The 23137-nt window shown below is 35.6% G+C and overlaps 1 protein-coding gene across 50 annotated transcripts in view; it reads left to right on the top strand.

The window, feature by feature from the left end:
* Mhc (myosin heavy chain) overlaps positions 1-23137 on the top strand; it is an 80510-nt gene that overhangs the window by 41705 nt on the left and 15668 nt on the right. For 25 of the 50 annotated variants that reach the window (XM_087348390.1, XM_087348394.1, XM_087348392.1 and 22 more), the window contains exons 17-28: positions 2216-2303; positions 2909-3026; positions 5096-5216; positions 8850-8986; positions 11230-11356; positions 11801-12010; positions 16331-16459; positions 16833-16976; positions 17746-17846; positions 19618-19819; positions 19946-20002; positions 21003-21256. In XM_087348390.1, the coding sequence (XP_087204516.1) occupies positions 2216-2303; positions 2909-3026; positions 5096-5216; positions 8850-8986; positions 11230-11356; positions 11801-12010; positions 16331-16459; positions 16833-16976; positions 17746-17846; positions 19618-19819; positions 19946-20002; positions 21003-21256 (1688 nt within the window). Of the gene's footprint in view, positions 1-2215; positions 2304-2908; positions 3027-3668; positions 3787-5095; positions 5217-8849; positions 8987-11229; positions 11357-11800; positions 12011-16330; positions 16460-16832; positions 16977-17745; positions 17847-19617; positions 19820-19945; positions 20003-21002; positions 21257-22956; positions 23036-23137 lie in introns of all 50 variants that reach the window. The other 25 variants (XM_087348419.1, XM_087348427.1, XM_087348421.1 and 22 more) reach the window with 3 other exon arrangements.

The following is a 23137-nucleotide window of genomic DNA, read 5'->3' as shown; positions in this document are numbered from 1 at the left end:
AATTATTAAGGTACGTTCAGTTAATGAAATACTACAACCCTGAAATTAATTTCTAGGGTCTAATTCTAGGGTTCAAGTCCAAGGAACGTAGGGTAACTTTCACAGACGATAAATTGAAGAAGGCTTGATGGCGTGGTCTCGTAAATTTCGTGCAATGTAGAGGATTGTTACTGGTGTAAGCAATTTTCTCTGCATTGTAGCTGTTTTATAGCAAGCTTGAAGAGACTGCGTTCGGCTGGGTTGGGACAGTTGCCGTCGCTAATTTTCTTTTGCTGTTCATGATTCTCGTACCTACGTCTGTCAGTTACTTTCAGGCGCTGTTTGGGATGCTGGATGATCAGTCTTCGTCGTGAACAATCCTTCTTCAAGTGCTCAGAATTAATAGAAATTAATAACTTATATTTGTCTTCTAAACATTTATGTTATTCAAATATATAATATAATTCAAGTCTATACACAAACTTTAAATTGTTGATGTTAAAATTTAAAATTAATATTGATATTTTGCGCTATTCATCGTTATTACGTTAGCGCAAAATATCAATATTAATTTTAAATTTTAACATCAACAATTTAAAGTTTGTGTATAGACTTGAATTATATTATATATTTGAATTTTAAAACACAAACATGACGCATTTAAACTATAAATTTATGTTATTGTTAAATTTCCAAAAAATAAATAACTAAGTGCGAGGAAAACATGAAATTTATAAATAAACATATAACAAAATTTACAAAAAAAAAATTATAGTTTTACCGGTAGAAGGAAGTTAGGTCTAGTTTTCCTGTGGAATTCACATTGAGTCGATAGAAATTAATTAACTGGGCAAAAGAGAAAATGTTTGTGTACAAACAATATAATGAATGCATTTGATAACAAAATATTAAAGAGAACATAGGTTCAGTTTTGTCGCGATCAGATACATCCTTCTCTTAGAACACTGTAAATTGGGAAGCATTGTTCACGATGAATCTTTTGTATTCTTTAATGTTCGCATGGATCTACGAGCACCTTTCTCATTGACGTTCAATTGAATGTTAATCGTTGTCTTGCCTTCTGTTGTGTTTGTCCAAATGTGCATTTGGTACTCCTGTTACCACTGAAGGAGTAAATTAATGTTCCGTAAACATTAGAAATATAAAGTCAATGGTATATTAAAAACAAAACTTAATAATATCGGATCCCGTGATGTGTTTAAAAATATAATATAATTTTTTTAAAAAAATATGGTTAAAAATATCCTTCAAATCTTCAAGATGTCCCTGAAATATATTTTTACACGAATACAAAAAAAAAAAATCTTGAGTTCTCGACGTGTTTGTAAACACGTTTATAAGTATCGAGTTTTGCAAAGACACTACCACTTTGATATAGTGACGGATTAAATATAATCCTTTAATTTCGATATTTCGATAATTATATTTTAAGTCACGCTTTCCGTTGCTAATCAGTCGGGTGGCGTTAGTGACCAAATTTCTTTTTTACGTTAATCTTGCTTTATTTTATTGTCAGCAATACGCCTTAAAATCTTGAAGACCTCATTGTTTTCATATTCGTTATAAAATTATTTAAGAAACCAATACGAATGCACATTTGATGACAGTGTATAATTGTACCCTGACAATGTGTTGTACTTTGATTGGTACCAATTGTTTTTAGCACTGCGAATTGAGATTCGGAAGCTTGTCGTTGTATGTTGATGTGTGTATGCCTAAGAAAATTGTGAATTATAATATTTGTTTAGATACCGTGTGCTTCTAAGATTAATCATTTTTGCATAAATCTGCATGAAAATTAATAAGTTTATCCGTGTATCTTATGTGTTCACAATATCGCCTGCTTAAATCCGTACTTCCTAATGACGCTTTACAATTTTTAGTCTATTTGTTAACAATGCATAATTTTTCATTAAGCATGATACTAGAAACTAGGTGAATCAGGTATGTATTTTCCTGTATTACAAAATTGTTTCGACTGGTATTGTAAATATAATTCTTTTTGTATAAAATTTAATGTATTTAACAGTTACTAGATTAATTAGTATTGCAAGTTGGATGCAATCTTTGGAATTTCTGTCAAAGTATCACGTGCTTAAGCAAAACACATAGTATTCTTTTTAAATTTTAAACTGTGAACATGTGGCTATTTTCAATACGAATAAGAGACAATGAGTGGCTGAATGAAATACCAATGTTATCTCTCCGAAAATAGGAGCAGCTAAACAACTTGATGACAACCCTGAGGAGTACTCAGCCTCACTTTGTCCGTTGTATCATCCCCAACGAGTTGAAACAGCCAGGTCAGTGCATGTATTACTAAATATATTTTTCAGTGTTCATGCATTCATACGATTTCCAATCGTTTCATAATGTAATTTGTCCAATACTTAATTTTTGTACTCGACTTTATATAGCCTACATTTAAAATAATGTTTATAAAAACATTAATAGGCCGCGGAGGTCTAAAAATGACTCAGAATTTAGAGAATATATATTTCAATGATTTAATTAATTTTCAATAAACTTACTTCTGAAGCTTAAAATATAAGTCAAGATATATGTTAATGAATATACGCATGTAGACATGTAAACCAAGTGTTAAATGCATACGAAAAACTAATGTAATATTATGGTGACCATGATCTGATATACAATCTGTACAAAAATATATTCAATTTCGAGTTTCTAACATTTCCCTAAAAGTATATTTTCTCTTTGTTGTTCATTTCCATTAGTATGTGCTGAACAAGTTTATAAAAGTTTTTAATATTCTGTGTGCATGAAATAAATAATACTTTTATGGTAAAATAGAATAAACATTTCTTATATCAGAGTAGTTTAATCTGGTGTTTGACAATTCGCATGGAGATCGAATGCCATTTCAAATACTTCGTTGTCTGTGCAGGTCTAATTGACTCTCACCTGGTGATGCACCAGCTCACCTGTAACGGTGTGCTTGAAGGAATCCGTATCTGTCGTAAGGGATTCCCCAACAGGATGGTGTACCCTGATTTTAAGCTCCGGTGAGTTTTTCAATAACACGAAAATATAAAATTGAAAATAATTACAAGTTTTGCTTCCAATTGTTATTTTATTTACAGTTCATAAATTTTCTCTGCAGAAATTAATATTTTAATTGATTTGTGTGATTAATATTAAAAATTTGAAGATAGTATGGATTTCAGAAGATATAACAATTTTAAGTTTTTAGGAATCGTCTTCTATATCAGTTTTACTTGTTGGAGAATGTGTAAAATATTGACTTACTTTCAGGTTGTGTTACTTTGATCATAAATTTTAGTCTTAAGTAATTCCAGCCACTTGAAAGTCTGATCTTTCGTAACATGTGACATAAAAGTTTTCATGTCCAACTTAATCATTATTAGTTCCATTTTTTCTTAAGTATTGCTGAAAGAACAGTTTTCAGTTTTATCATCCTATTACCTGTCAGTCACATCGATTACTTGATTTCAGGTAATTCTAATGCTCACCGGAACTAAATGAGTCATTTGAAGACATTATCATTGTCAGAATACAGTAAATTCTGCTAACCTTTGTGAAATATATTCTCAGTGAAGTCACCATAAACATCTTTGATAAACCCTTTCTGTTCAGATTCATAACTCACAGGAAATCCTGACATCAGCATTTTTTTTTTCTTAAAGTTACATGATCTTAGCTCCTGCCACCATGCAAAAGGAGTCTGACCCAAAAACAGCTGCTGCTAAATGTCTCGAAGAAGTTGGTCTGGATCCTGACAGCTATCGTATTGGCCATACCAAGGCAAGAAGGGACACCTGTCCCGTGTGCTCCCTTCCTCAATACCCTCTTTATAGAAGTGTCACATTCAACTTTCTGAAATGGTGTGAGTCGTCCGAAATACTTTTAGATTATTTTTGGCTACAGTTACTCAAGTTAGAATGCAGCTAATTCTGAATCATGTTCAGTCCACTCATGGCCATGGACATTTCTCAAAACAACGAAAGAAAATTTGGTATTATTAGGATATCCACACCTGAGGTTGAGTTGAATAGGCACACACAGTACTCGGAGGACTGTTCTCTGACCAAGCAAATGGAAACTCGCTTCGGTCAACACCTGGGAGTTGTGAGTTAAAGGTCCTCCGGCCCAGCTAGACAGGATGTCGTTTGACCTCACTTGCATTTCCTCCAAACTTCAGATGAAACTGAATCAACCGGCCCTGCTAGACAGGATGTGGTTTGACCCTTTTCGTATTCCCTCCAGCTTCAGATGAAACTGAATCAACCGCCCCATCCAGACAGAATGTGGTTGGACCTCACTTCCATTTCCTCCAAACTTCAGATGAAACTGAATCAACTGGCCCTGCTAGACAGGATGTGGTTTGACCCTTTTCGTATTCCCTCCAGCTTCAGATGAAACTGAATCAACCGCCCCATCCAGACAGAATGTGGTTGGACCTTACTTCCATTTCCTCCAAACTTCAGATGAAACTGAATCAACAAACTTTTATTTGAGTGCCCTTTTCCAGGCATCTGACATCAGAACGACTTCCTACTGTGGATTGCATCTTTGCCCCCTTTTATAGAGCATGTTGCATTCAGCCAGTTGACTCAGAATTTGAAGAGTTCCTTAAAGCAAACATTATTTTTTATGTTTGCAAATATTAATTTACTTGCGGTGAACTATTGTATGTAAATAGTACGACAACGTAACAACAATAATAATAATATTAAAACAGTAACGATCCGTATTGTATATAAAGCAATTATGGAACAAGAATTTGATTATCAGATCGTGTACGAAATTGCATAAAGACGACCTCTAAGTTCAAACTAATTCTAACTTCAAATTCCTGTGTATTATTCGTGGTATTTCAGTTTCTAAAATTGACTTTTCTTGTTACAGTTGTCACGAGAACTAGTCAAAATTGTAACATAGTTTAATATGAACTAGCCTTTACCTAAGAATTTCCAATCTTTCTATAAGTTGGAGTCTCTAACAGTAAAATCTGTTATTTATTAAAAACTGAATCAACTGGTTGGAGTATTCACATCCCGTTTAAACAAAGACCAGGTTACAATTCCCTTGTCTTCCGCATGTTCTGCGCTAGATACAAGATTCTATCTCCATCTGAGGCAGATAAAGCTGGTGACGACATAAAGAAGGTAGCTCTAGCGCTATTGGACGCTGTCAATATGGACGCCCAATCGTACCGACTGGGTCACACCAAGGCATGTAGTGCTTCCAGACCTGCACGTCTGTGTGTCCTTCGTGTTTTCTCGTTAGTAGTAGGAGTGGAGTGATATATTGTTTTCCGTTAACCAGTTTATATCCACAATTCCGCTTTAAATATATACAAATCGAAAGTTACGAATACTGTTTCTTTCCGTGTGCAATTTATTGTTAGAATATAAAGCATTATCGAGAGAATTTTTAAATCTCACTTTCATTACACCAATGTAATAGTAAGGAAATTTTAATATATATATATATATATATATAACGGATTAAAAAGTATGGTATTGAGAATCCCTAGAATATCAGTTTTAATTTTTAATCTTTCACTCAAATGCGTAGGAATGAACCCGTTTAATCAGTTAGTATACGAAGCTGCTCCATCCATTTGTTCAACGTTCGTCAAAAATTTTAAAAATTATAAAATCTATTGTTTCTATCCATACCAGAAACTCAGTTCTTTACAAAGTAATTTGAAACATCACTGAAAGTTAACAGCTTCCTCAGGAACATGCTAATAGACTCCCTTGTTCTTCTGAACAAAAAAGTGTTCAAGAAATTGTGAATAACACCAAGAAAGTTTATTAGAAATTTCTTTCATATAGCATATTTAACGTAAATTAATTGAATTCTTCGCGTGCTGTTACATAGAATTTTTGTGCGTACAAGGAAAATTACGTATCTCTTGTCCATCAGGTTAAATCAAACAACGCAATGACATCAGGACACTTAGAATGCGCTGTCTGCCATGTTGTCCTTTCTGGGCTAGCAAAATTGTTCCCTCGTGTTTATTATGCAATGTCAACGACTGATCTGGCATTGGGCATAAAATTATGCTGTAGACATAATATCGTTAACCTGGTAGCTAATCCAATCTGGACTTCATGTCAACAAATTTCCTGTTTTTTAATGAACGTTTCCTTTGTAGCTGCAGCCATGTTTATAAAACAAAATGCTTCATGAATCCCCCAAAATTTCCCATTTGAGTGTTGGTTTCCACCACGCGAGGGCTGTTTCGGATGAATCATAATTACAGATAGAATTTTTCCAAAACAAAATATACATTACAGTCGTGGGCTGTAGCTTGCTTTGATATTATTATATTTTATATAAAGGAAATTAAATGGGGCATTATAATTTTTTCTTTCAATGCTAAAATCGAGTATATTATATTTAATATATTTATTTTGTACAGTCTATACACAAACGTTTGAAGTTTATTGGTGTTGTAAAAATTATATAATATTAAAACATTTTATTGTGTAAAATATTATATTACAAATCGAGTATATTATGTTCATCTGAAACAGATCAAGAGTGGTACCTTGTTTTCTCCTTGTATTTTGTTGTGTTTTTGTGCAGAGGAGTAGAATAGATGAAGAACATGGAACTATATGACGTCCATGTTGTATAAATATATATGTTATATGTGAATTTTAATTCCATACGAACCCAATACATGACATTGGGAACGTAATAGTTCTGTTGCAGCTGTGTGTGTGAGGTGTCTGTACATATGCATTTTCTGTTGGTGGATCGAGAAAGTGAAATGAACAGCAGACCTGCGTTCTCGCTTTCAGAGTGTTGTTTGTTTGTATTTGAACCTTAAAAATCCTGTTCCACCCGCCAGATATAAGATTCTCTGCGCCCATCTAATCAAAGAACCGACAGACGCTCAGAAAGCTACGCAGATCATCTTGGACCACATTAATATCGATTCGGAACAATACCGAATGGGTCACACCAAGGTAGACACATGCAGACTTTCATATTCGAGAATCCGCGTGCCAGTATTCTTTAAGAATGTTTTAAAAATACCTTTAATATTTATAAGTCAGATTTAAAAAAAGGGCATAATATAAGTGCATAATGCAGTTAAATTTTGTATTTGTCTTGCATATTTTTATTTAAATCCTGTCCGTCTAATCACAATAAATTCTTATTAAATATTAAAATATTACAATAATTAACATTTAAAATATTTAAAATAAACAAGATTTAAATAATATATAATATATATTTATTATATCACAATATGACGCAACTTTACCATCTCTTGCATATCTTTGTTTGTTATGCTACAATATAAGTTATACTTTACGTGAAATTAGGTACAAATCTAATTAATTTTTTAAAGTAAAAAATTTGGCGTGATGTCCAGAATAAATCTTATATGACGAAAGAATATATCATTAACATCTAAAACAATTATTTGAAATATTTTTCGTTGTGGTGAATATTTAACAAAATATAAATAATACTATTTCTGATTTTATGGAGTATGTATTGTAACAGACTTTGGACTTTTCAAGGTAAATAAATATGAACATCGGTTGGGTATAAAGATCACTTAGAACTGATTTGATTTCTTGTTTTTGAATGAATAATGAAATCTCACGCGGATTCTCCTTTTTATAGCCACTTCTAATGCATGTATTAATGTTATTGTACATTATTCTTTAATAGCATATAAAGAAAATAATACAGTAAACATTAATATATCTTAATTGCACCTTGGAAATCAGAGGCACGACTTATCGGATACACGACGATTATAAAGCAAGAAACACAATACCAAATAACAGATACTACCTACAACACAACAAAGTTAACTGTAATTTCAATGCTGTAATAAGTTTCCTGTAGCGTACGGCATCATGGTTAGAACCAAATCTTCATCTAACTTTCTCTGTAACTAAGTGCCTTGTGTTCTATGTTTAACATTATAAACATGTCGATCCTATTTCGAATTCCAATTGTGAATATTATTTCCGTTATCTTTCTGTTGTGAGTGTTTTGACATGTTCAGCATGCTTTTAACAATAGTTGTTTATTATGTTTTTAACACTTAATTTTATCCTATATTTATCAATTACTCCGTTAGCCAAGGCTTTGTAAGGATTTAAGAATAATATAATTGCATTTAAGTGGAATTAATCCTCTCATTAATAAGATAACTTTTATTACTTGAAATAAAATGCTATGTTGAAACTGTGGTAAGTATGTTTCAACTTACTGATCCTATTATCATATATTTTTGGTCTGAGTATATTTAAGATGGTTTCCAAAGCAAATCTCTCTCTACTTCAACTACAGATTATTTAAAGTGGTAGTATTCGATAAAGACTACACTTTGCTTGGAAAGTAGTTTGACTAAAGTAAAATTAGTCTGTGTTCAGAACATCTAAATTTAAATGAATTATCTCTCAGGTTTAATGTTATGCTACACTACTTACAAGAATTATTCTAAATTCCGAACGCTAACCTTCCTATCTGTCGAAAAATTATTATGAAAACATTAAAAGTCCTAGAATAAATTCAGTTCCACGAAATAAAATTATTTACGAAGGTAATATATTTGTTATCTACCAAAAGACAGATAGGTAGACATGCGTATTTACATTTTAACACATTATGTGAAAGTAATTTTCATTAGCTTCAAACCGTGGAGGTCACAGCATGCCTTATGGTAAGCACATCCAAATAACAAAGCATTGTACAGTCTCTGATTCATTGTCCTGGATTTAGTGAGCATAATATTTTACAATCCGCGGATTAATCAGCTGAGGTTATGCATGTCAAACATAACCAACACTGGATGTACACTAACCAGTAAGTGCACGATGCAGGTGTTCTTCAGAGCTGGTGTCCTGGGTCAGTTGGAGGAGCTCCGAGACGAACGTCTAAGCAAGATCATTACCTGGCTCCAGTCCTGGATTCGAGCCTATCTCTCTCGCAAGGAGTACAAGAAGTTGCAAGACCAGAGGCGAGTAAAACATAATTGTATACGCCATTGTTTAGTAAACATTTCGATGAAGAACTGCTTAAAGCCTGTTTCAAATTTTAGATGGAAAGTCTTGTCTCAGACTCTAAAATACTTAGTCTAATTGCGTTGAATCCAGTAGATATGTATTCAAAACAGGAATACCCATTCCTAAATTACGTCGGTAAATATTTCCCTAGAATGTTATGCATATCATAATCTTTGGTGTAATCTTCTAGTAAGTACTTCTAAATTTTTTTAAATTTGTTTTACAAAATATTCAAGATCTATATATTTAATTTATGGAAGAACGTAAAAATTATCGACTTACAGTCATCATGAGTACAGTTAAAATCTTTGCTTATTTGGAATTATATACATTTCCTATTTCATCGGTATATAAATCAGGGGAGTGGTACCCTATATTATAATTCTTCAGGACAGAAACTTAAAATAAATTAATTCTGAATAGTACATATTTACCTGACAAATATAACTCTGATTTTCGTCTGAAGTCTATAAATAAGATTTTGTTTCGTCAGAAAGAGTTAAACTATTTAATTTGCTGACAAGCACAGTTGAATATTTACATATTCATGCTACAACCCTGTAAGTTGGCGAGTCCCACCAATACAATATTTTTATTTATTTACGGTTCATTTAACGACACTGCCAATAGCTCAGACTCCTTACGGCTACAAATTACCGCGTGACATGATTTTTAATCAACAGCGAATTGAAACTGACGCACCTGGAAGCAGCCGTATCTTAATTTAAATAACTATCCTGGCATTTTCCCAATTTGACTGAGAAGAACTACGGAAAATCTCAGTCAAGATACTCTGCTTCCTGGTCGAGACTTCCAAAATAGGAAACAGCGGTGTTAAGCACTCGGTCGAGAAGTTCTTTCATAAATTTATGGGGTTTAAATTTAAATTTCTGGATTTCTCTAGAGAACGTACATACAAATTTCAACGAGACGTGATAACTTTTAGGAGTGCACTTGTGGTTATGTACGCAGTTTCTTTGTGTGACACTTGCAATTCGTTGAAAGAATTTTACGTAGTTCAGAGGTTAACTTGGTCGTTGGTGCAGCCCGTCTTCAGTTCTAAATCGACTACCGAATGTCGGAGTATATGATGTACCTGAGGTCACGATATTGAATCTTTCCAAGTAACAACTACCCTGACTTAGGCGTTTTTCGTCTTCTCCAGTCGTTTCAAACAAATGCTGAAACTGAAGCTCGTTATAAGCTATTTTATTCCATTTTACAAACTAATAAATTATAATCACTGTTGTTATTACGCTTCCACAGTTGATAAAACATCGATAAATAAACCGAGATATAAGACAGAACTGAATTGGCGACTAAAATGATTCATAACTGGTCTGTTTTATTTTTCTGGTTAATTTTGTGAACTCCGTTCTTCATTCCAAATAATAACACTGTGCTCGCTTGTGTACGCCCACAAATAAATTTAGCTACGTGAAACTAAATCTAGGTTTTAAGCGAGAGTTTTAATATAATTTTGAAAACAGAACAATTTACGTTGAACTGAAAACCTATGACGCCGTTAAAGTATTCAAGTTTATAAATTCCGCTTGCGAACTCGATAATATTTAAAATAACCTATCTCAGATTCAGTAAAATTCTATGTGATTTAAATGTAAAAAGACGCAGTTTTAAAAATTTCAACTAACTTATATGTTTATGTTGTATATTTATAAGATAACTCATGTCACCATGTTACATCCCTGAATGTCAGTGGTATTAACCTCTTATCACGGACAATCAGTCGCTGACTTCAGCCATTTCCTTATCGGTGGACAGAAAGAGTCACTCGCCAGACAATTAATACACATAATTGCCACTGCCTGTAACACAGGTCTGGATATCAACATTCCTTAATTGGTTAACATCTTGTCTGTTTTCAGTGCGATTGCTGGGTTAATATAAAATATATATAATAGTTTCCTTCAACATCCTTCCAAAATGCATAATTAATTTGTCATTTATCTACCCATTGATTTTATCTTGTCGTAAAACTTTGATAATCGAGCGTTTAAAAGTTATTTTGAAATTAATATATTCTTCTCGGGATATCAGTCGTGTTACGGCTGATATCTCGAGAAGAATTTATTAATGAAAGCATCACACCATGTATCTTTAAATGTTCTTGGAGAAAAAAAAGGACTTCGTAATGGTGATTCAACTAAGGAATATGCTCGCGTTCCCACTGTTACAGGATCGCTCTCCAGGTGGTACAGCGAAATCTCCGAAAGTACCTGCAGTTGCGCACATGGCCATGGTGGAAACTGTGGCAGAAGGTCAAACCTATGCTCAACGTCACGCGCATAGAGGACGAGATAAAGGTACTTATAAAACAAGGCGTGAGACCGATCTATTTCTGGCGTCCAACATCATTATCATTTTTCGGTGGCCTTACAGAAATTTCCAAACTTACCTTCCTTACCACCACGTCCGCATTTTTAGGTGGGGCGTTGCTAAATATGAAGTTTATCCCCTTCCATACTTTCCCCCCCCCTCGCGTATGAATAAGTTTTTATTTGAGTCGTTGCCAATAGGCACCCAACCCACACCAGATTCTCGTTTTGAGGCTAAACCTACGAAAGCTGTAGGTTTGTGGGACGCCGCGAGGCGGGTGACTGTTGCTCTAATAAGTTGCCCGCGACCGACCAGACCACACCGCTGAGAACCCCGAACCCTCTCGATCCCTTCTTGTTCTGTTTGTTTGTTGTTAACGGCTTACAACAGCAACAATGGATCCTCGTGAACCTACTGATTCTGATCTACAGAAACTGGAGGATAAGGTGCAGAAGGCTCAGGAAGCCTTTGAGAAGGAGGAGAAACTGAGAAAAGAAGTAGAGGCCCTCAACTCTAAACTACTGCAAGAGAAGACAGATCTGTTGGCCAGCCTGGAAGGAGAGAAAGGTTCTCTGTCCGACGTCCAGGAGAGAGCCAATAAACTCCAAGCTCAAAAGACAGATCTCGAGTCTCAGCTTCACGTGAGTATAATTCTTATTCGACATTTGATTCCATTATGCTACAGCTTTCAGTTAAACCAGTTAAAACGTTAATGTCTAGTTTATTTTCTCTAATGTTCGTGGTACTTTCTTTATACTTCGATAACTCTGCGGTGTGTTTTTAGTACAGACATTATTTTTATAAACGTATAATTAGTCCTTCGAGAGATACAGTGTGGGAGGGATAGATATTTGGTGGTTTGTCTGTGAAACAATTGTAGAAACTTAATTTATAAATATTATGTACATAATCCTCGTCATTCAAAGTGGTGTACCAGAAGCTTAATGAATTAGCTAGTATCGTTTTAGAAAAGAAATATCTAAAGTATATTCGGTCACAAAATTATAATGTTTCTCTCGCATAATATGTATTATCTGTTGGGAAATTAGGTCATAAGCAACGATTTCATACGTACCTTAAATTTTAGCAGTCACATTGGAAATGCCCATAAAATTTTGAAGGGGAAACATTCACGAAGGCTTCTTAGATGAATTTCCGGAGTAAATCAAATTTGTCGGCAATTTTATTTTGTTTTTCTATTTATAATTCTGTATAGTTATAAACTGGTTATTTTATATTATTATTTTCCAATAACAGTCGAACTAAATAAAGTCTTTTCAAAAAAATATTATGCCAGAGACAGTTAAGTTGTAGATATTTTCTTGGTTAACACAAATTCAATGGAATACATTTTATACCAGTGAAGGTTAAATGAAGTCTTGAAAAGATATAGTAATTGACTTTTTATGTGTGACGTTCCTACTCCGACATCTGTAGAACTTTTAATGTATTTGCACTAGTAACAGACAATTTAACAACCGACAACATCGTACATTTGAACGCTACCTCAAAAATCTTAAACCAAACTCGGAGCTGTATATGAAAAGTAAGATTCCATACATTGTAACATTTTAAGTGTATTTATGAACTCGTACGAGTTAATTATTTAAATCTAAAGTTTATTTTTTTTAAAGAAACGAAAATTAACTTGGAAAATTTGCATAGTTTGAAATGAAAGATGTAATTAAATAATGTAGGAAATTGGGGCACCGAAGTACATTTTTTTTTTTTGCAGATTTCTAAATCCATTCCAGCTGTTTCATTGCATAGAAACGCATTTTTTTATCCAAATATTTGAGACATTAATATATTTTATAGCTTACTTTGATTTCCCGACCTTGAAACGATGAATAAAAGAGGGAGGTTTGTTAAGAAGGAGTTAATCTTGACGTAAATCCGCAGTATGGACATTTTTGGTGGTTATAAGAGGTCTAATAGCGTGTAACCTGAGACCTGGCAGTGTGGAAATCCATTGTGTGCTGGAGTTGTGTGGGCAGAGTGGGGACCTTCTGGCGAGGGGCCCGGCGCTGAATGAGAAACTGCATCTGCCCACTGCGGGCCGGCTATTTGTGGATAAATCTCTGAGTCACGGTTCCAGAACGACGCGCTCCAGAGCTGACTCAGACTGCCATGTGAACAGCCACATTCTAAAGTGGGTTTTTTTTCCCTTATTGGAGCATCGCTACTAATTTCGCTCAGTTCCAGTTCATAAAATATTCGAATAGTTTCTCACACACCCATAATTTATTTCGGAGACTGTCCAAAATACAGATTAGTGAGCTCACAAAAAAATTATTATATATTTTGTAGCACGAAGGAAATACTGTCAGGCGAAAATGTTAAAAAACGCAATGCGGACAGAACTATTCTTTTCAGATTGTGGTTTTCTAGGTTTTAACACCGTTTGGTGTAAAATCTAAGAAAACCACAATCTAAATGTTTACCGGCGTATGTATATTAATTCTTGTACGCGAGTATCCGTTCGGAAGCAGGCATTAGATTAAGAAATCATCGCCCATGACAGCATATATATGTATCTGTGTGTCAGAGGAAGCCACACAGAGTGGCACGAAGTAAGAGGAGAGAGGATTCATGTTGCCAACGGCTAACCCTCGCCAAGTTTGGTAAGATGTAAAAGGTTTTCAAGACTGAGTCAAAATATAATATCTGCTGCAGGTGTTGCTGGCAGTGGCTACCTACAACTCGTGTTACTATTCCTTGTAATATAATCCATGTCTAGGCTCATAGATAGAAGTCTAATAAAATGTGGAATTTTCAGTCTTGTAGCAACGAATTTATGCGTTTATAAAATCCTTTTTAAAAATCATAAAAACAAAGATTTAATCTGGACAATCCTAAACTTGCGTTACCAACCGTAACAGTTAATAACTATAATCTGCTACATTCTTTGGCAGAGGATCATTTATATACGCTTAGCACCACTCATTTGTTACATTGGCACAACGTATGATTTGTTTGTATACGAAGAAAGTGTGTTTGTTCCGCGCTGACTGACACAGTAAAGTTGTTGTTCCTCGGGATGCTAACAGAAATCGGTCACTGGCAGGTAAGCGTCCTGTGAATGAACGATTAACTTTTACATTACGTCTTCTCAGTTCCGCGCAGACTAGATCATAAGATATTTTGGAGAGTCTCGCTGAGGGAGGGGAGACGTATTGCACGATGAATTCCTACTGCCTTGCCCGATGCCATTAAAATTAGGGGACGTCCCACAGACGGAAATAACCGGCGACGATGACACCGAGGTGACAAAGTGGGAGCCGCGTGTGGTTTCCAGCTTTGGAGTACGGCCAGAGACCGTGACGAGAGAACTTGGTCTCGCAGCGGGACTGAGCTTTTCTATGCTAATCTAAACACCACGGCGTCTGCTTCTGCAGGAACTGCCCATTCGACGAAAGAAATACTAATCGTACGAATCTCTCTCCTCGCACATACAGACCTGGATATAAGGCCCAGACTTATTTACACTCTCCCATAGTCCTATTTATATACACAAATCCAAGGATACTTTTTATGTCTTTCATCCTCTGGAAAGTTTGGTTATGTTCTAACTTTGCCTCAGAGCTAACGGAACGTTATTTCAAAGAAAGTTTTTCCGCGACCACTAAAGTAACTCGTTTTGTTTTAGAAACTTTCCCCTCGGTCGTAAATTGTTAAACAACACAAATATTAAAATATACTGGATTCAAACAAAGGACTTTTATGTATTATCGTATTTATTTATATCGTAGGTTTCTTTGTTGAACTTGGGTTATTTTTCTACAAGTTGGTACTTCTATTCCAAATGACAGACAAATCAAACCAAAAAATAAACTTCTGAAATTTAGGTAGTTATGTCATCCCTTTAACGTCGGCGAAGAATTGTAAGGGTAAGTTATTTTACAAGTTATATTTCATCTAGAATACATCTCACAGATGTTTGTTTTTGTTTCAGAGGTATCGGAGTTTGTAATATTTTAAACAACGTATCCCTCCCACACTTGTTTCGACAGACTAACCCTTACAAATTATAAACGTAAGAGATGTTTTTGTAAGATGGGACTAGCGATGGAGTGGGGTGAGGTGATGGCATATTTGCCTCATGACTCCGAAATCTCCAGAACCAAAGTTATAAATAGCATTGCATGAGTGCTGTGGGATACTGATATGGTCCAAGCATGTCGGCTAACCACAACTCAAAGACGGTTAGAGCATTATTCGGGACAATGAACAGTCTAATTCTAATTCGTTCTAATACCTTCAATACACACGTTAATGATCCCAGACGGGAGTTTGTGGGTTTTTAATCCCTGACAAATGTTTTGGTTTCAATGTGAAAGGAAAAGATTAACTTGAGGGTCACAATGTACAAAATCAGATTTATATTTTAGGTTTGAAGTGAAATAACTCTGTTTTACGTGGAATTTAAAATGATAATAAAACATTAGTCAAACGTGTCGCTCATAAATTTATGGACGCTTAAGGAAATTAGTGTTGCGGTATCGTTTGAAATCGTAAACTTTAATATTCATCCTGATATATATTATTTATTTTTATCTTGCATCTACCAGGTGCCAGGCGAATGGACGATGTGTTTTGAAACCCGTGTGTATACTTAACCTGTATCAGATAAGATATTGTAAATGCGTCATATTGTGATTATATATTATTAAACTATTTATTAAAAACTTTTTCCGTCAATCACAAATATAATATTGTTAAAAGATTAAAACATCATTTAACGTTCCTATCGAGTACTCGATTACCTGTATCATTAAAAATAGTTACGCGGTATCAGAAAACACATTTAGATAATGCCATCGGTATTTGGCAGTACCTGAGTGGGTCCAGCGATCTGAAGACAGGTGCAGGTCTCAATACGTAGTGTTTTGTTCATATAATAGAGGACGATGGACAAAGTTCAATAAACTTTGACAGAGCTTTGCGTTTGTTGGTTTCAGGACACACAAGAGAGATTACAACAGGAAGAAGATGCTCGTAATCAGTTGTTCCAGGGTAAGAAGAAACTTGAACAAGAAGTCTCTGGCCTCAAGAAAGACATCGAGGACCTGGAGCTTTCCGTCCAAAAGGTAAATAAGAGCATCCGAAACATTGTAAATAACAGAATGTGTAATTATATTGTCCTGGAAACAAAAAACTGGATATATAGGAATCAGTTACGTAATTTTTTTTAATAAACCTAGAGGTAAGTTCTCTACACTCTTATGTTTCGTACTTCTCCTGTAAATATTCTCGCTACGTCGTGATCAAAGTTTAGTCTTACAACTTCGAATATCAATATTTCTCAAGTATGCTTAATTTTCTACTGTACATTACTATATATTTATCGTATATAATGAGAAGTAAATAGAAATATATTTGTTTATAATAGAATTGTATGTTATTGGAAGAGATTCTTCAATAATATTGAAAGTTAAAACAGCTTATTTCTTCTGAAACTAGTCCGAGCAAGATAAGGCGACCAAAGACCACCAGATCCGAAATCTCAACGACGAGATTGCGCACCAGGACGAGCTGATCAACAAGCTGAATAAGGAGAAGAAGAATCAGGGCGAGACCAACCAGAAAACCGCTGAGGAACTCCAGGTGACGTCACATTATTCAGCAATGGCCGTATCGCTTTCCAGGCCGAGGTCTAATGTCCGATCAATAAAGATATTATATTGTCCAGCTCCAGACAATAGCAACAATAATTTGTATAAACAATTGCCACAATTTTTTTATGTGGACATGGACTCTATGTTATCTTTATTGTCAAGATACGACCACAACATAACACTTAAACATAACAAAAGGATCACTGAAGTTACGAGAAATTCCTACTCCCTGCTACGAGGACTTGAACATTAAAATAACTTTAACACAAAATTAATTAATAAAAACAGACTAGAGTCAACTTATTAATATGAAACTTGGGCCTGAGTTTTTGTCGCAAGAGAATTAACATTTGTTTCCATTTTAAATACCAATTCGTTTTATGTCATGTACGATACAGAATTCGTATAAAATTTCCAAACAATAGCATTTCTGTCTGACAAAGAACTGTATAAATTCTTTCCAGAAGCAAACTCAAATTAAATTCAACACGTAACATTGCGCATTGGTAAAACCTTACCATCTGATACAATCGGTACATAACTTCACCACGGGGATACACTAAGTTCTGTAGCAAATACAATAAAAGTATCTCGTTTTTGTGGGCTGACCAATACATGAAGATTATATCTCAGATTTCAAAGCAATTTCAATTACTGTTTCAACATACGACTTTTAACACAAGACACAAAATCATTGTTTAATACAAGTACGTTAATGTTGTAAATTGTATTATCAAACTGAACATTATTTTCTTCAGGCTGCTGAGGACAAGGTCAACCACTTGAACAAGGTGAAGGCCAAATTGGAGCAGACCCTTGATGAACTCGAAGACTCTCTTGAACGTGAGAAGAAACTACGGTATGTTTATCTTTTTTTTCAATATTCTGTGGTTTGAGGGAATAAATCGACGAATAGGGACGTTTCCATCTAACCACCAAAATTAAACAACGCTGTATCAGTCCGTTAGATTCAGAGTCGCAGTCGAATGGTTAGAATTCCTGCCTTACATATGGGTTCGTGTCTTCATGCAGAGATCGGCTATTCTGTCCGAAGTTTTTCGTGTTTGGAGACTGAAATAGGCCACGACCACGGTTCTACCTTTACTTTCCAAATTTACTGTCCTCGTATCATTTGCAGCTGTTCAGTGCAATTGAAATGGCCTCTTTAAATGGACCAAGGATCATCAACTGATAATGGTGATAGAAATTAACTAAAGCACTTGATAAATAAGCGAGCAAACAAACCGCAAGAGACTTAATTCACTTTTCGTCTTTGTGCTCTGAAGACGACTTTGGTCACTGGGTTCGGGCATCGTCACGAACACGAAAACTGATATAAGAACGCTGGCACCTACCCAGAATAAAACCGCGAAACTCCCTTTTAAATTGTCCACAATCGCGCACCGGCAATGACCAGGATCGTAAATATGACATTAACGAAACAATTTTCACGCATTGAAGTAACGTGTTTCTTTTTTAAGATATAACACGTAAGAATAGTCACAAATATTTGTTTGTTTTTTTATGGAGGCTTGTCTGCTCAAAGCGTCCTGCATTTGGCTGCGAGGCCAATCCTGCCAAAACACTGAAGTTTTAACGGCCAAGCTTTGTTACTGAAGTCACGTTTTTGTTTCTTTCTGCTTGGGTTTAAAAATTAATGTTGTGATTTAACGTTATTCGGTCCGTAAACAATAATGATCCGGTATATAATAAAACAAATGAGATATAGTCCGTTGAATTTTCAACATTAATTACATTATAATAGTTCATAATTCAAGTTTAAAGCTGATATTTGTATAATGGTTTTTTATATTCTATAGTATAATGTCGAGAGTCCTGGAGAAAATCACACACCAAGACACTGTGTACAAAAATAATAATTAAATTACGATATTTATCAAAGTCATAAGCACGACGTATTTTATCTCCTATAGGGACATCTCCATATTCATTTATTTATTTGTTCTTCAACTTAAATTACGCCAAGGGTCTGATTATAATCTTCAGTGAATTCAAATACTTGAAATTAGTTTTAAAATAATACGAATATATTTATAAAACAGTACACTGTATTGTACGGTTAGAACGCTGGCCTTGTAATCCTGGGGGTCTCGGGTTCGATTCCCGGCGGTGCCCGAATTTATAACTTGTGTTGGGCAAGGCCGTGGTCTAGGCAACACGGAGTTTTCCTCCGTGGCATCCCAACAATTACTCCATTCACACACAGAAGAAGGGAATGGCAAATAACTTCTGGATCATCTGCCAAGAACGTATATGAACAGGTCCCAGTCCGAGAAAAGGATGCAAGGATCCTGTTCATATGGACCTGTCGTCAGACAGAACACTAAAAAAAAATATAACACTGTATTGATATCACGAAGTTTTCCTATACTTCACTCAGTTAAAAATCTCATACAGTTATCCTGTCTGCCTCTAGGATGTCAATGAGCGAAATACGCCGAGTATTTTACAAGTATAACTTCGATAAATGTGATTTTCATAGTTATTTTTATATAAAGTGGATAATTTGTATCACTGCGGTATGGAACCTGTTGTTGTGTCCCACCGAGAGTCAAACTGTACGTCCAGACCCAGACAAATTATGCGTGGTGATTACATTTTGTGCGCAGTGGTGATATTGAGAAGGCAAAGCGAAAGGTCGAGGGTGACCTGAAACTGACCCAGGAAGCCGTGTCTGACCTGGAGCGCAACAAGAAGGAACTCGAACAGACGATCCAGCGCAAGGACAAGGAGATTTCCTCCCTGGCTGCCAAACTTGAAGATGAACAGTCCCTCGTTGCGAAACTTCAGAAACAGATCAAGGAGTTGCAGGTACCAACATTTCTTAATTCTGCAGTAATTCTCCATGAATTTTCACTTCAAATTCAGTTTAATATATATCAATCTGTGTATTACTTCTGAAAATAAATTATAATGAAACATTGTGTTATTTTCTAGTCCCGCATTGAAGAACTTGAGGAAGAAGTTGAAGCTGAACGCCAGGCGAGAGCCAAGGTAAGAAAGAAGTTTTGTTCTTGAGGTAATGGAATATTATTATTATTATTATTATTATTATTATTATTCAGTGTTCTGTCTGACGACAGGTCCTTGCTCTGCCCAAAAAAGCTCTCCAGTTGTCCCTATTCTCGGCTTCTCGCTTTAATTCCTGGAACGTCATCTTCTTTCCTTGTTTAAGATCGTCGGTTAGCTGTATCAATCTTCTTCCTAGTCCTCGCTTTCCTTCAACCTGGCCTTCGGTGATATCACTCAGTAACCCATTCCTTCTCATAATATGTCCCAGCCAGTTAGCTTTCCTTCGTGTAATCGCCTGCAGAATGTTTCTTTGCTCGTTGACTCTCCTCAATACTTCTTCGTTGGTCACTCGATCCGTCCACCTGATCTTCTCTATTCTTCTCCAACACCACATTTCGAAACTCTCCAGGTATTTCCGTTCCTTCTTCCTGAGTGTCCAAGTCTCTGCTCCATACGTAACACTTCACTAGTCTCTTCTTTATCTCCAAGCCCAACTTGCTAGTGAGAAGTATCCTCTTCTTGACGAAAGCTGCCTTGGCCATGGCTATCCTTGCTTTTACTTCCTTGGTGCATAGGGCGTCCGCCGTGACTATGCTTCCCAAGTACTTGAAATGCTCCACATTCTCCAGCTGTTGGTTTCCAACTACAACGTTCAATGGTTCTGCTCTCGGTGCTATCCTCATTACCTTAATGGAATATTACGCTACTATAAATATGTAGATTTTCAAATAGTCAAGTCAGATCGACGCGTAACCTCACTTCACGACTACACAATTTGTAAAACCCTTTGTAACAGATACAACTTACAGCTATTGAAGCCCCAAGCTGCTACATAAACGCGACATTTAATTAAATGTTTATACCATTATATTTTAGAAACAAATGTTTTCTAATTCAAGTGGGCCTGCTTTTTTAAAAATATTATCCGAATCAAACCCTCGGTCCAGAGGAATGGTGTCTGAACTATGTGTTCTTGGCTTAGGCTGAGAAGCAGCGGTCAGACCTAGCCCGCGAACTGGAGGAATTAGGAGAACGTCTTGAGGAAGCCGGAGGCGCCACCTCGGCACAGATCGAGCTGAACAAGAAGCGAGAAGCCGAGCTTGCCAAATTGCGCCGAGACCTGGAGGAAGCCAACATCCAGCATGAGGGTACCCTGGCTAACCTTCGCAAGAAACACAACGACGCTGTGGCCGAGATGGGAGAGCAGATTGATCAACTGAACAAGCTGAAAGCTAAGTAAGTCGCCTTCGAAATTTTCATGACGTCCGGTCGGAGTTTTTTTCGTCGTCATTGAATTCCGTGTCTGGATGTGGGGGTAAAGTAAAGATCTGCATAGTTTTAAACTCCGTTAAAGTGTCAAATTACAATATTTGGAACATTCCACATTCCTTAATTTAAAATAAACTTGTGTAGAAAAAGATAGATTTGGAAATTAAAAACCAAATATAAATTACATATATTCGGTTGGCTTCCTCATTAATCGTCAGTAATCTTGTTAGAGTTTACTGGAAAATAATCACGAAGTACCAAGATAAGAAATCTCTAAATATGAAGTCCTCCGTATTGATTCATAGAGCATAAAATCATTTAAATTAAAGTTTTGTGATTAGGATAATTAACGTTCGTCAGAAATGCGTTATGGCGTTAGATGCCATTTTATAGAAGGAACTTTGAGTTATTTTATGGCTCATATTTTGTCAAAATCTGGTACGTGAAACATCTGTTTTATTGTACGTCTGTGATATTTCATATTATCTGTGATCTTCTTACAGGCTTGTGATGGAGACTTAAACGATCATGGAACAAAGTTTTGTATTGTTCTTCATATATTATTGATATTTTCATGGTTCGTGTAAAATTATTGGGTAAATTTTTATTTGTTACCTCATCTGGTAATTGGATCGGTTATTTGCAAGACATGAAACCACAAAACAAACTCCGTAAAACTCCTCAAGAATGCTTTGTAAGTGTCATTTTATTATACAGAGTTATATGCTAAAGTTATATTTTTTTTGGACTCGTGTTGTTTTTCAAGTACCCACATAATATTGAAGAACATTGCATGACTTTTGGTTGTGTGTCTCTTTTCACTGCTGGGGTGACCTATTTACGTCGCAGAGGGTTTCGGAGGTTTCTTTGTTATCGAAACCTAAACCAAAACCTAATAGCATAATAACATATTTCTAGGACTCATGTTGTTTTGGTGGAACAGATGGCATACTGCTGCCTACTAGCAGTAGTCTTGGATCGATTTCATTATTTTGGAAAACGTTACATTTACCCCCGGTGATCGTCATAATATCAATAGCTCATTACTCAAAAAGTTGACTCATGTGGTTTTGTAAATGTCCGATTGAATTTAACCCCTTCATGTTATAATTCCGTGATTCTGCTCTACCAGTGACGAGCACAGTGCGTTGTCTGCAGGCTTTGAATTGTTAATTATACGTAGGAGATTACAAGGAAGTGATATTTAGCAGTCGTGTGTTCGAGTCTCAGCCAAGGTAGAAATGATTATGTATATCTTTCATGAACAAATATAATTCTGTCACAAATATATTTTTAAGATTAAGCAAACGAAAGAACCGAAATATAACAAACTAAGAAATCTTGAATACCACATGACGTACTTAAAATTTAATTTTATAAACGCCATGTTTCTTAAACACTTCAATGTCCTCGCAGAGAGAGAGCTTTTTCGAAAACAGAAAACTTGTCAGTTTTAAGAACATTATTTTAATTCGTTCTTAGCATAACCCTATTAAAAATGAAGCACTAACAGTATTAGGTAACGTATGAGTGATATAAACAGATGACGTGATGGAACAAATGTGGGTCTACCCATGGTTGCCAAGTTCGTGGTTAAAACGTCCTCAGAGATATGTGATTATGAGGGATCTGGAAGAATCAGGTGAAAATGTTATTTAATTCTACAGGGCCGAGCATGACCGCTCGTCTGTTTATAACGAGATGAACAACGTCCGAGGGGCAATCGACAGTCTGGCCCGCGATAAGGTAAAATGTGGTGTCATCTGTCCCTTGTCCACAGGTTAAAGCAGCATGAATGTGTCCCCGTTCTTCGTCTGTACTTTGTAGGTTGGTTTCACCGTCCATGTG

Source organism: Zootermopsis nevadensis, unplaced genomic scaffold (assembly GCF_977971745.1).
Source record: "Zootermopsis nevadensis isolate Lab colony 2312 unplaced genomic scaffold, Znev_1.0 Znev_ptg000013l, whole genome shotgun sequence".
NCBI lineage: Eukaryota > Metazoa > Arthropoda > Insecta > Blattodea > Termopsidae > Zootermopsis > Zootermopsis nevadensis.
This window is presented reverse-complemented; position numbering and strand designations above follow the sequence as displayed.